Source organism: Ochlerotatus camptorhynchus, unplaced genomic scaffold (genome assembly GCF_037179485.1).
Source record: "Ochlerotatus camptorhynchus isolate MF236.1 unplaced genomic scaffold, CSIRO-AGI_Acam_v1.1 ptg000037l, whole genome shotgun sequence".
NCBI lineage: Eukaryota > Metazoa > Arthropoda > Insecta > Diptera > Culicidae > Ochlerotatus > Ochlerotatus camptorhynchus.
Window position 1 is genome coordinate 207025 of NW_027040528.1, and position 15196 is coordinate 222220.

At 42.4% G+C, this 15196-nt stretch overlaps 1 protein-coding gene across 2 annotated transcripts in view; it reads left to right on the forward strand.

Moving 5' to 3' along the window:
* Positions 1–2630: 2630 nt before the first annotated feature.
* Positions 2631–15196, forward strand: part of Vps13D (vacuolar protein sorting 13D) — a 50367-nt gene continuing 37801 nt past the window's right edge. For both annotated transcript variants that reach the window (XM_065233739.1, XM_065233744.1), the window contains exon 1: positions 2631–3113. In XM_065233739.1, the coding sequence (XP_065089811.1) occupies positions 3017–3113 (97 nt within the window). In that variant the 5' untranslated portion in view covers positions 2631–3016. The remainder of the gene's footprint in view (positions 3114–15196) is intronic.

Here is a 15196-nt window from a genome sequence, read left to right on the forward strand (position 1 = left end):
TGGATCCGAAGAAGTCAACGATTTGATACGACCGGTTTGGCTCGAAGCAATTTTTCGACGGAAGTTCCTCGAAGTTTTCGACGGAAGTTCCTCGTGGCAGTGGAATATAAATGCCACGCTGCTGCATCTGCTGACTAAAGTCGTCCTTGTTGTTGCACAAAAGGCACTTGAAAAAGTACCCCGCCGATTGGGCAAACTGTGCCATGCAGCTTTTTATTGTACATTTCTCATATACCATGATTTTCGTTGTGATTTTATGGAAGGGGCATAGTGAATTTTATGAGAGGGGCATAGTGAACAAGTGGGGCATAATGAGCATCCCATGCCTCAGCTTGGTCTTCCGGCCGTTCGGAACAAATTGGTTGGTGGTAGCCTTATACATTTTATTAATAATCAGCAATGGAAATTTGCCAAAAGGTATAAGGGGATTTTTATCAGTGCTGGCATCGGTAGCATTGGTGCTCAGTACGGAAAACCAGATCGACGAAAAACAAATCAAAGGAAAAAAAAAGAAATGAGATTAACAGAACTTTATCTGTACAAGTTCAGAAAAAGTTTCATATTTTTGAATTTCCTGCAGAGTTTTAAACTTTTTTCGAACAGTCCGCAATTCAAAAACCCAGTAAAACATTACTGACTGGATTAATGTGTATATGTTATGTGCAGCTTAACTGCTGTAATATTCAACAACTTTTTTTTACTGTTTCCCTAATAAAAAACTACCATACATGAACGAAAACCCAAATAATAAAACTATTCAACAAATGGTTTGGATGATACCCCGAACACGTCGTTAAGCAAAATAACCATAACAATTTTATTAGGGTTGGTTTTAAATTTCAGATTGAATTCCAATTTCCCATTTGCTTCGACGTAAAAACTTGCCGCAGCTTGTTAACCGAGCTTGTGCTGCATAGGTGGAAGAGATTACTCCGTTGAAAACTTCATCTGCATGATAACTGGAAAGTTTGATAACTGGTACTTGTCGATGACGATGATCTCGTCTAATCAACCAATTCGACAGGGACATCCACTACCCGCACCCGTACCGGAAAATGTTTGGAATGATGAATAAGAAGAGGCTGAGCAGTCGAGGCAGCAAGAGACAAAAGCGTGACATCAAATCGTATGTCCCGATCGATTCGTACAGAAGTTTCAATGCGCCGCCTGTTCGGAAAGGATTCCCCGTGACATGAGCGAGCGTCACTACGCGAAGTATGCCGGCCATACCTATCGGGTTGATATCGATCCAGTGATCGATCTGTACGACGAAACTACTGCCACGGCGATTGTAATCCGCTCCATGGAAGTGCAGCGGCAAGTGACGATCTACTGCGACAAATGCAACGTGCCTAAGAAATCGGCTTTCAGATTAGTATTCCACCGGTTGGTTTGGCAAACACGACCAGTACTCGCACTGTCTGGTTCTGCAGAATAATAAGAAGAAGCTGGAGCAGACAAAACTGATATCCGGCAGCTTGGGTGGATCCTTCCAGTTCCGCTACGGAGGAGTGAATGTATACCAGCATACCGAGTATGGCCGGGTTCTGTTTGGCGTCCAACAACGATGTCTATGTCTTCTCGGTCGCGAATGACTGTGACTTAGGCTTCTAGCACGGACTGAAGAAATCTGTAGCAACAATTGCAACAAGCGCGAGTCATTGACAGCTCAACATCGTTTACTTGTAAGCAAATGTTAACCCGATGTGTTCATCCCTAATCATTTTGGCCTATGGTCTTTCATTATACAAAAGAAGCGATATAATGACATGCTGTTTGACAACAGGCTCTCCCTTTCAATTTTCGTTAGAGAAAAAGAGATAACAGGCGGTACCCCCTAGTTTAATCTAGTACATATGAGTAGATAGTGTTGCCGTGAGGTACACTCGAAAATTGTAAATGTAAGTGCGTCAAATCAAATTTCGAGCCGCTCCGTCTGTCACTTCGTTTGTGCTTATACATTCCATAAGACAAACCGCATAGGTCCTATAAGAATGCATAATGGGTATGTGTGACCGCTTATATATTTTATTTGACACATGATCTTCATTAACTTTTTGCAAGGCGTCTGCTTATTAGTTGACTTATACATTTTATGAATAATCAGCAATATAAATTTGTCAAAAGGTATAAGGAGATTTCTATCCGTGTAGCGTTATGGTAGAGGTTGGTCAATGAGGTACAGAGAGAGGTGACGCAGATCGTGAAATAGGGTTGTATTAGTAAACCAAAAAATCAACGTAAACGCAAGTAGTGACGTCACTACTTGCGTGTACTTGCGTGTATCGTACAGTGGTTGTGTGAGTGATTGCTTCACCTCGGTAATCCAGCTCATTGGAGGTTGGTAAATTTGTCTTATTTAGTCACTGGTACGGTTGTTCCGTATTTTTTAGTACAATAATTAATTTCTGCCAACACCATAACGTCACGGAAGCGTCACAGTCAAATGTAAACAAAGCATATTCATCTTTCTGGCACCACTCCCAATCAGCTGTTTTCAACACCTGTCAAACGAACGCATCATTTCACGAACACCTCCAAACGGGCTATCTCTCCTCACGAATACTAACTCAGATTTTTGACAGATCCACTGTGCAAACAACACCCGTGGGTAGTTTTTCACAAACCTTCATCACGAGCGCTGTAACACAAGAGTTGGATAGTCATTTTCAAAGTGGAAAACGCGTAATTACTCGAATATTTGCACGGAAAATCGAAATTTCCTCGTGAAAAGGATGTCCCCGGCGGCGAACAAGTGAAGTTGCGCAATTCCGCCGCAAGAAGTGTGAATTTCGTTAGTAAAAAGTGTTTTATAAAATCGTTGCTGCTGGGACACCCTCAAGTTAAAAGCTGACCAAAAGTGATTTCACCACGCGCCGCGATTGCATAAACGGTGGAGCTCGGCAGTTCGCTCACTTCTTTCGATTTTTTTTAAGACGCAGGAACGGTGCAGATTAGATAGCCGGATTAGCACGGACGTTCAGTGGAAAGATAAATAAATGCCACAGGAAGGATAATGTTGCGGGAGTTGATCGCCTGGGTGCTGAACAACTACCTCGGAAAGTATGTGGAAAATCTGAACACTGCCCAGCTGACTATTGCGCTGCTGTCTGGTAAGACATTTTTTTTATTACCTTTTAATTATTTTTTTGCATATAGGTATTAACTTTCCTCGGTCAACACTGGCAAAAGTCATGCTTATTCAATAATAATCTTAGAGGAAAGTAGTTGACTCTTTTGTTTGTACGCGTCTATCCAATGACATCATATCAAGGAATAGAGCAAATATATTGCGGCGCACATAAATCCGTAAGTCATTTGGCTCTCGGGCAAGGTGCACAATATGATGTAGACGACGTAAATCGCTTACTCACTGCTTGTCCAATGACCAATCTGTCTCGTCGTCGTGGTGGCTAATCAATTTCGACACAATCCGCACACACAGGCTACTGATAGTCTAGCCTGGCGGAGATTTTCAACCTTTCCCAATTCGCATGGTAGTCAGACCGAGTTTCACTCTTCTGTCGAAGGAAGTGAAAAGTGACGAAAATCGCTTTTCACGAACGGTAGCTAAGCTCGTTGTATCGCTTCTAGCGGCGGTGGTGATTTTGTTTTGTTTTGTTTCGATGATGGAATGGAATACATTGTGTTACGCAAAAGAGTGTGGATTACGTAATAACCTTCGCGGGCTCATCCGTGAAGCACAGAGGATATACCTACGTGAATGCAACAAAACAAATAACAAAATCCACACCCGGCTCACAGTATTGTAGAAAAGCGCAAACAATGCGAGCAATAATAATAGCAGAGCTCGAACAACAGGTGTAGACTGAAGAACAAACTAACTAGGTACGAATAACTGATTCAGCAAGGATGTGTATGGTCCGGTGCACTTTTCAGTCAAGGGTAGTGAAGGCTAGTCGTATTTGATCGTGAACGATTGTAAAGGCTTTTTCAATTATATGGATTATTGCTTATATGCTGATAATACGATAATTGGTGTTCCGTCCACGTACATTGTAGCAACTTCTTGTACGGAAGCAAAGGCAAGACCAAACTGAAATATCATTGTTAGTGAATCGCAATCAACAAAAATCGCAGGATTTATTGCTTAAAGATAATGCCTGACAACTCCGGTTGTTGAGTGGTAAGCGTAACTTCTTTCTCACCCCAGTGTGTCTGGGTTCAATCTCAACCAAGGTCGTTGGGATTTTTCTGAGTCGAAAAAAAAATCTGGTCTCGTCTTACTTCGGAAGGAAAGAAAAGCCGTTAGTCTCGGTCCAAGTGTTGATGGGTTCGATAGGCTCCAAGTGTTGAAGTTGACTCCCTGGCAGTCAATTGGGGTCGGTGATTAACCAACAATTGGTAATCGACGCTCAAGAAACTCAATGCAAAAACGGCATAACAGGAAGGCCATATAAGGCTATATGCCGTTTTCACGGCCTCATCAGCTATTACTTTCCACAAAAGTGATTTAGTGCTTTCTGGATTTTTTCCATGAAATACGGTTAAGATCTGATTCCCATCATACTTAGCACAACCCGCTCAAAAACTCTTATTTTCTAACGGGTTTGAACATAATTTGAATTGTTTCTATCGAAGAAGACTTCGACATTTATTTAATTGATTTTCTTTTTCATAAATACATAAGAATCATAAATTTATTTATTTATTATTCTCTTCACCGAACTGTTGTCTAAATGAAGATTGATGTGGAAAAGCATATTTGGCAAATATTTGCCAATTATATATAATAATATCACATATTGTCTGTGATAATATGGTCTTCATCATAAAAATTAAACTCGTCCTATTCCAACAATGGTGACGAAATGTTTCCGCTGTGCAGTTGAAGACGAAAAAAGCATAGAATTCATTGAAACGTTCAGACATGAACCGTATTGGATCATGTACTCCGTAATTAGCTGCTCGTGGTCCGAGATGCAGGAAACTCCTCGAGCTCGTCCAGGTACATAGACTTCGAATTCAGCCAAAATCCCGGGATAGTCGATTTCGCTTATCAGCACTTTTGTTGCAAAAACTGCCTGGTTAATCTTCCACCTACGTTCAAGAGTTTCAATACCCAGGAGTTGGCAACGATCTTCGTAGGGTGGAAGGTTCTTTTGATCATTTCAACGAAGGCGGCAAAGAGCGTAACGAACGAATTTCCTCTGAATAGACTCGATCCTCGCTATCCAAACTGTTTCATACGGACACCATACTACTACACCAAATTCCAAGATTGATCGCACTAGAAAACAGTATAGAGCTGTCAGGCAGGTAGGATCCCGAAACTCATCAGAGATCTTAAAGATGAATCAGATTTGCCTGTTAGCTTTGACTATGATATCCGTGTAATGTAGCTTAAAGCTGGGTTTAGACTAGGCAAGTTTAATGATTAACTCAGTTGAATTCAATTGGCTTAAAAAGTTGAGCCTGGTTCAACGTTTTTCAATTCAAGTGAGTTGATCAAGTCAGTTGAATGGCATGGTTTACACGTTCAATTCGCGTTCAAGTCAGTTGAATTCAACTGACTTGATCAATTGACTTGCCCTGTCTAAAGCCAGCTTAAATGTCAAAGCAGAATCAAGTGAAATTCGTAGTCTCGAACGTTGTCTACACGCTGCAGAGGTTGGTTATTGATCGTATAATTGAATGTAATAGGTTTTAGCTTGCGATGGTAAGTGACGATATTGCATTTTTGAACACTCAACGTGAGAAAATTCCGGTGCTGCAACCGCAAGCAATCAGTGAAGCATCGCACAACCACGTGCATCTTGACATCGTCTGCATAGAAGGCATTGAATGGCCGGCAGCCAGTTGCAAGTATCAAACCGATTTCGTTAGTGAATATTGAGAAAAGCAGCGGTCTCTACTTGCTGCTTTAATCCGATTGATCAGAACCGATTTTCTCACAAAGCTCTCGATTGATAAGATACGATTCAAACCAACGAATGAGTCCATGAGAGACAGCGAGCTTCTCGAGTTTGGCAAATAGAATGGCATGATCAACCCGGTCGAAAGCAGCCTTGAGATCCGTGTATACGACGTCCACCTGTGCTCCTGCTTCCATATTCCGTAGGCATAGGGAAATGAGAGGAGCGAGTTTTGTTAAGACCGAACGTTTGGGGTGGAAACCATCCCGTAACCTCACTTTTTACCCGTGTACCAACATTCAAAACCAGATTTAATACCATATTCATACTCGAATCGGTTGAAAAATACCCTTAATCTTCTAGTTTACTCGATATCTATCCAATGCAAGCAATATTTTGATAATTGTTTATGTTTTGAGAGTTGGTGCACAGGTAGATTGAGATTAAGGAAACGCCACTGCATGTTGGTCAAAATGTAGTTTCTATAGCTGGCAAATAAAGTGTCGCTGATGATTATCTCCAATAGTTTCGAGCAGGCACAAAGTGAAGTAATTCCTCTGTAATTCTCGACATTTCGCTTGTCTCCTCGAAAGAAGATTTGCAACGGGAAAGAAATACACCTAGTTGTATTTGTTTTTTTTTTCAAATATTGAACAGCTTCGAAAGCGGGGAGGAAAGCCCTGTTGAGCATCTTTTGAGTATGGACGATGGAATGCTGTCAGGCCCAACAGCGTTTGCAAATTTCAGCTTCTGGATGGCAGAGTCGACGAGGTCCAATATGACCGAAAAAAATATCAAATCTGAACGCGTCACTGGGAGGAGCTCTGATCCCTTCAGCAACTTGGGTTAACGAGATGTCGTCGAGTCGTTGAAAACACTATTGAAATGCTCTGTTACATTTTTATAAAGAAGTGTTGACTTTTTTATCGCTTGTATGAATCTCAAACGGTAGCCCATCCTCTATCCTTTTTGTATTCACAAACGTCCAGAATAGCTTAGGATTACGCCGGAGATTGGTCTGCATACGTCTTGAGTACTTTTTGTATTGGATACGGTTGTACATTCGATAGCCATTACTTGCTAACGAAAATAATCGCTTGGTGAATGGATTACGGGACTGGATGTATTCGATCTCACACGCTTCAAGTGTCGTAATCGAGCATTAGACCATGCAGGTTTTGGAGCAGATCTCCTCAGAGGCCCACAATCCATTATAAATCGGCTCACAACTTCGTTGAAGTAGTTAACGACTTCATCAATGGACGAACACAAGTCAAGCGACTGCCAATCTACCTGGGCTAGTGAGTGGTTCAATGCAACGAAGTTAATTCTACGAAAGTCCAGGCTTTGTACATCAACGGTGTCGTCATAGAGAATAGGAGCTGATCGATTGATGAATGCTTCCAACGCTGGATGATTGTCGTCTAATGTATCAGAGGCTCGGATGCCTCGGCGACTGCACTCTAGTGCGGTGACTTCGTTCACCAGCACAGGATCAAGCAGCCGAGAGTTTATGTTTGGTACAGAATTAATTTGCATTGGAAATATTCCAAACAAGCCCATACTGGTTGTAGTCGCCAAATAGCAGAGCTAGGTTGTTGTGCTGTAATCGGGACAATACGGCACCAATGGAAATGGTATGGTTCTCAACGCAGCTCAAATTAGATTTACGGTCAGGTGGAAGGTACATAACGCCGATGCTTACAATGTTGTGTGATGTCGTACTCTTCACCCATAACTGCTCAAGAGAAGTGCTGACCGGAGCAGGATCGAGGCAGCAGTTCAGTCGTTTGGAGACGGCAATCAAGACGCCACCCCCACATGATTTGGCATTGTTCATCCGGTTACGGTCAGTGCGAAAAACTGAGAACATACTGCCGAATAATATAATATTATATTGTGCTGAGTCATTCCGTATCGAGCGCTAAGCCAGTTAACAGCGTCCTGGTCTCTTCATACGACACTCGTTTTTTACCGCGTTTCCATCGCTATCGTTGTAGAAAAAAAGTGTTCAGGTGAATCGCGCACAGTTTTCGGAAGCAGCTATCGTAAGCTGAGTCTTACGTATAGACTGTTCACCTTTACCCCAGTGATCGATCATCATCAAATCATCACCATCATCATCGCATCATCTCCGTCAATAGCCGCAGCGTAGCAGCAGCAAACGGAATACCTAGCTGCACCGGCTGATAGGTTGTTTACACAACCGGCATAAGTATAGTACAATACATTTTGCAAGTCCATTGCCTCCCTATTGTAGTTTTGTTTTGCCTCGTGGCGCGTGGTTCTGTCTCTCACCCCTGGTAAGGGAGTATGGTTCATAGTGAGACAACTTGTTGCAACTAGATAAAAGTTTTTTTTTCGATTTTTTTTTCGCTTTAATTTGCTTGTACGCCGTGCATAAATTTAATTACTAGTAATTAAAATTAATAAATTGGAGAAGGTTTTTATTTTTTTTTCCTTCTTAAGCGGTTGCGCACCGCTTTTGCGCAACACTTATGGCATCTTCCGATGCCAACGTTGCGCGAACCAGGTATTACCAACCACTTTCGAAAGGACCATGGGTTGTCTTTTTTCGGCCTAAAAATAACCCTTGAAAACTCTCGATATTTCGAGAGACTTGCTGCGTAAGTATCCGGGAATCTTGGTACATAAGGAGAGATTCAACAAACTGCGTGTAGAAGCACCGAATTATGATGTAGCAAATAAAATTGCTGATCACGAGTTGTTTAGTGTTGAGTACAACATCTACATCCCTTCTCGAGATGTGGAGATAGAAGGCGTGGTCTCCGACGCGAGTCTGTCTGTCGAGGACTTGAAACGTGCCTCGGGTTGTTTTAAAAACAGAAAAGTCACAAGCGAGCTTGTAAAGATACTGGATGTTAGGCAACTGCATTCAGTGTCTTTACAAGATGGCAAGAAAGTCTATCAGCATTCAGACTCGTTTCGGGTGACTTTCGCTGGTTCAGTTCTCCCAAACTTTGTCAAAGTTGATGGTGCTTTTTTTCCGGTGCGGTTGTTTGTACAGAGGGTTTATAACTGTACCAACTGCAAAAGGCTAGGACACTCGGCCAGCCATTGCGGCAACAAAACTCGTTGTGGCAAATGTGGTGAAAACCACAAAGAGGATTCTTGCCACAAAGAATCAGTAAAATGCGCGTACTGTGGCGAGAATCCTCACCCCTTGCAGGAGTGCCCGATGTACAAGCAGCACTCCGATAAAGTGCAGCGTTCAATCTCAGGACGCTCCAAGCAGACATATGCTCAAATGGTGAAGGCTGCATCAGCCGTCCAAGATGCAAACCAATTTTCGATTTTGTCAGCTGAAGAATCGGACTCTGACTCATCCGATGAAGGTGATTCTACGGTGGTACACGCACCTTCAAAAATGGACGGATCCTCAAAAAGAAAATGCCCCTCTCCGAAAGTGCGCCGTAAGAAAACTAAAGTCACCTCCAGAAGATTGGCAAATTCCCAGGGTAATGGGGATGAAAAAACGAAACCGAAGGCTCCTGCTGAACCAATCCCTGGATGCAGCAGGAATTTTCCACCATTGCCCAAAAAAGATAAGAAAAATAATAAAGTTGCTCCTCAAACTTCTCAAAAGAAATCCAAGTCCGTGCGAGGTTTGCTAGCTTTTTCGGACATTGTGGAATTCATTTTAAATATGTTCAACATACAAGACCCTCTTAGAAGCTTAGTTTCTGCCTTGCTTCCAACATTAGAATCATATCTTAAGCAATTGACTGTTTCATGGCCCCTCCTTGCATCAATCATATCTTTCGATGGATAATTCGTCGAACGAGGTTGAAGATATGATCACGGTGCTACAGTGGAACTGCCGTAGTCTAGTGCCTAAACTAGACTCGTTCAAATTTTTACTTCACAATTCTGATTGTGATATATTTGCTCTCTGTGAAACATGGCTTTCTTCCGATGAAGAACTCAACTTCCACGATTTTAACATTATACGCCTGGATAGAGACGATTCTTATGGAGGAGTACTTTTAGGGATCAAAAAGTGCTACCCTTTCTACAAAATTTCCCTTCCTGCTCTATCAGGCGTCGAAATCGTCGCTTGCCAAATAAATGTGAAGAACAAAGACCTTTGCATAGCTTCAGTTTATGTTCCACCAAGAACCTCCATTAGCCGTAGTCAACTCTGGAATCTAGTTTCGATTCTTCCATCCCCAGTATTAATTCTGGGTGATATGAACTCCCATGGTACTGGGTGGGGCGATCTATATGATGACAATAGAGCGGCTATTTTTTACGATTTATGCGACGATTTCAACTTGACTATTTTGAACACTGGTGAAGTGACACGTATAGCAAAACCTCCGGCTCGAGAAAGCCGACTCGACATATCTTTGTGTTCAAGATCGCTATCATTGGATTGTCTGTGGAAGGTTATCAATGATCCCCATGGTAGCGATCATTTGCCAATCATCATTTCAATAAAGTGTGGCCCTCACTCTGCAGAACCATCTCGGGTTCCATTTGATCTTACAAGGAACATCGACTGGCAGAAATATGCAACGGCGGTGACAATCGGTGTCGAATCAATAGATGCGCTTCCACCATTGGAAGAATATCGATTCCTAGCCGATTTGATTTACAAAAGCTCACTGGAAGCACAAAAAAGAAAAGTTCCAAGTGCACCCTTTAAAAGGAGACCAGCCACACCTGGTTGGGACGAAGAATGCACAAAATTGTATGTAGAAAAATCTGATGCTTTCAAAGCTTTTCGTAGACACAAAACCTCCACTTACTTCGAGGAATATTCAAAGCTTGAGACAAAGCTGAAACAATTAATCAAAGCAAAAAAACGCGGTTATTGGCGCAATTTCGTCGAGGGACTCTCACGAGAAACCTCAATGAACACCTTGTGGAGGGTGGCTCGCAACATGCGTAACCGCTCATCTTCTAATGAGAGTGAAGAATACTCCAACCGATGGATATTCGATTTCGCTAAAAAGGTCTGTCCGGACTCAGTTCCAGCACAAAATATTCTTCGAGAAGCGTCTCCTAGCGGCGGCTCTCTGGATAGACCATTCTCAATGCTGGATTTCTCTATGGCTCTTCTTTCATCGAACAACTCCTCACCGGGAAGCGATATGATTAAATTCAATCTTCTGAAAAATCTCCCAGGTATCGCTAAAAGACGCTTGCTAGATTTATTCAATTCCTTGCTAGAAAACAACATTGTACCGCCTGAATGGAGACAGGTCAAAGTAATAGCCATTCGAAAACCTGGCAAACCAGCGTCTGACCATAACTCATACCGTCCGATTGCTATGCTTTCGTGCATTAGGAAATTGTTGGAGAAAATGATCCTTCGGAGACTCGATCAGTGGGTCGAAACAAATAACTTGCTATCAAATACACAGTTTGGGTTCCGCAAGAGCAAAGGAACAAACGATTGTCTAGCGCTGCTTTCCACAGATATTCAACTGGCCTTTGCGCACAAGGAGCAATTGGCTTCAGTATTCTTGGATATTAAGGGGGCTTTTGATTCAGTTTCTATTGAAATTCTGTCAGACAATCTGCAGAGATGTGGACTTTCCGGAATTTTAAATAATTTCTTGTACAATTTGTTGTCAGAAAAGCAAATGAACTTTTCCCTTGGACAACTGACAACTTCCAGAATTAGCTACATGGGTCTGCCCCAAGGCTCATGTCTCAGCCCTCTTCTTTATAACTTTTATGTCAAAGATATCGACAACTGTTTGGCAGAACAATGCACGCTAAGACAACTTGCAGATGACGGTGTGGTTTCCATAAGAGGTCCACATGCCGTGGACTTGCAAGGACCATTGCAAAGTTCCTTAGATAACTTGTCTTCTTGGGCTAGGAATCTAGGGATCGAATTCTCGCCGCAGAAAACTGAACTGGTAGTGTTTACTCGAAAGCGGTACCCAGCCCAAATGCATCTTAATCTTTTGGGCAGAAACATTACTCAATTATTGTTTTTCAAGTACCTTGGGGTCTGGTTTGATTCAAAGTGCACTTGGAATACCCATATTACGTATTTGAAGCAAAAATGTCAACAGAGGATCAACTTTCTCCGTTCAATTTGCGGCACATGGTGGGGTGCTCATCCGGGAGACCTCATAACGCTTTATAAAACAACTATTCTCTCTGTTCTAGAGTACGGCTCTTTCTGCTTTCTCTCGGCAAGAAAATGTCACCTAATAAAATTGGAACGAATTCAATATCGTTGTCTGCGTATTGCTCTTGGCTGTATGCACTCAACGCATAACATGAGTCTCGAGGTTCTGGCAGGAGTAACACCCCTCCAGAATACTAATACTAATCAAATGCGGAGTGACGAACACACTTATAATTGCAAATTTTGAAGAAATTCTTGGGCTGAATTCACAATCTCGATTTATGAGAATCTACCACCACTACATATCGTCGGATATGTGTCTTCCTTGTTATACTCCAGACCGTGCTCACTTCACCAATCGCAGTTCCTCAATTGAATATGATCTGTCCATGAAACAAGTGATTAACGGGATTCCAGATCAACTTCGAACTATTATTATCCCGCGTATTTTTACTGAAAAGTACCAACACGTCAATTGCGTAAACAGATATTTTACAGACGGGTCTCGTCTCAGTGGATCCACTGGCTTCGGTGTCTTCAATGAAAACTCTAGCGCCTTCCGCAAACTCCAGGAACCTTGTTCCGTTTTTGTTGCTGAGCTGGCAGCAATCAACTTCGCATTGGGGATGATTTCCAACATGCCCGCAGACCATTACTTCATCTTCTCGGATAGTCTCAGTTCGATTGAGGCTATTCGGTCGATGAAACCAAGTAGACACTCATCTTATTTCCTTTCAAAGGTAAGGGAGCAGATGAGTGTACTGGTCGAAAGATCATATATGATTACCTTTGTATGGGTCCCATCACATTGCTCAATCCCAGGCAATGAGAAGGCGGACTCTCTCGCAAAGGTGGGCGCGCAGGAAGGCGAATTTTATGACAGGCAAATTTCACACGATGAATTTTACCATTTAGTGCGTCAGAGTACCCTTTCGAGTTGGCAAACCGATTGGGACAATGGAAATCTTGGACGGTGGTTACATTCAATTATTCCTAATGTTTCTTCGAGAGCGTGGTTTAAAGGCTTGGACTTAAGTCGTGACTTCATTCGCGTGATGAGTAGACTTATGTCCAACCACTACTCGCTAGATGCTCATCTCAATAGAATAAACCTCGTAGACAGCAACATCTGTCGGTGTGGAAACGGTTACGATGACATCGATCACGCAGTTTGGCAATGTACGGATAATGACGCCGCCAGAGAGCGACTTTTGAATACCCTTGAGGCCCAAGGAAGACAACCCTATGTTCCTATCAGAGACGTGTTGGGAACTCGCGATATCTGCTATATGCAGTCGGTTTATGTGTTTCTTCAAATGTCTAGTATAAGAATTTAATTCCTTTGTCTTTTGTCTCTCTTTAATAGTTTTTGTTTGTCTTGTCCCCCCGTCTCGATGAGTCTCATCGTCGCCCACTGGTCACCATAGCCGGTCGAACTCCAGACGAAACTAGAACCGCACTACTATTCATACTGGCGACAACGCTCTGATGAGACAACGAAACCTTACCCCCAAACTCCTCCCCTGATCCTATCCTTCGACAATGTACCTCTCTAACCTCGAGTAAGCCGCGAGTATTCGGCCCAACTCCTACTAGACATAGAATTAAGTGAATTTTGTTACAAACAAAGAACAATGAACTATCGGCTCCGTAAAGCTAACGCGATTGAGCCTCCCAAATAAACGAACTAGTTAAAAAAAAAAAAAAAAATTGTGCTGAGGAAATCAGTGTAATTGTTATTCGCTGCTGAGCGAGTAACATAACCTCAACCATGCCGACATGGTATCCGCCCCCGATACAGGAGGCAGCGGGAACAAGCAGAAAACTCACGAAGTCTACGAATACCGCCAAAACGATGTCGGACCGTAGAGCTACTTGACGACAAGGAGGGCACGATCCGTATCAACAAGCTAACGCTTGGAAAACTGCTGAGCAAAACAAAGGACTACAAGGACAATGTCAACAACATGCGTCCAATGGGACTGAAGAAACTGCTGGTATTTGTTAGGAACCTAAGCATTGCCAACCGTCTGCAAGGAGATAAAACTATGAAAGAAAGCAACTACATGTTCTACGTATCGAAAAGTTTCCTGTCAGTAACGGGAGTCATCGCCGGGATGCCGGCAGATATGAAGGATGCTGAAATTATGGAAAACATGTCATGCGATGTGCCCATTGTGAATGTTTACCGCCTACAGCACTATTGCCGTTTTAGTTTGAAACGAACCCTCACCCGGGTTGCAACCTAAGAGCTGTCAAACTGATAGTTTGAATGACAGTTACAAACCTAGGTTCGCCACCAAGCAACCTGAAGAACGACTAGGTTCGAACCCGAATTTTTTTTTTGAGGTTCATCAGTTTCACGCATACATTTAATGGTGAAATTATTATGGTAAAATGTCAAAAAGGTAAACAACAAAGAATCAGCCAGTCTGAAAATATTGAATTGAAAACTGCTGTTTAGCAATCGCTTGGCAGCTAGCTGTCATTGCCTTTTTGACTCTTCTATTTCAAGTCACACATACACATGTACACATCATTTCAGTTCACTCAGTTCACCGCGAGAGTGATATTTTGAAGAATCTAACCCAGATTCAACCATCAGAAGCTACCAAGTAACAGGATCAGCGTAACATTCCGTACCAACAAATTGCCGGTAGAGGTCAAGCTGTACTGCTGTAACAATCGAGTCATGCTATTCATCAACAAACCAGTCCTATGCGGTAACTGTTTGCGATACGGACACAAAACTGATTCCTGCAGGTCGAAGAAGCGATGCGCAGTTTGCGCGCAACAACATGAAGGCGTGGATTTGGGAGATTGCAACAACAAAAAGTTTTGCCTGGATTGATGAATCTACGCGAAACTGCACCAGTGCATGCGACACCTAGGATTGAAATCCAAAACCACAAAAATTATGATGTACTAAAAAATATTCCATACGATTTGACAGGTAGCAAAATGTCATTATCATTTTCTCTTCATTTCCATCTGCTGGTCGACCGTAACGTAAATTCATCATGTAAGGCCGTTCGCAATGCTGAGTTTCAAGATTGTTTTAAACTACTCGTCAATTCTATAATTTGAAACTGTCAAAAATAAAACTGCAACCCGATCAGCGCAACGCACAGTTCTAAAAGATGTTTGTAATCATCAAGTTTCATAAACTTTACTGTCCTCTATGAAGTTCTCCGTTTTTTGTTTGTGA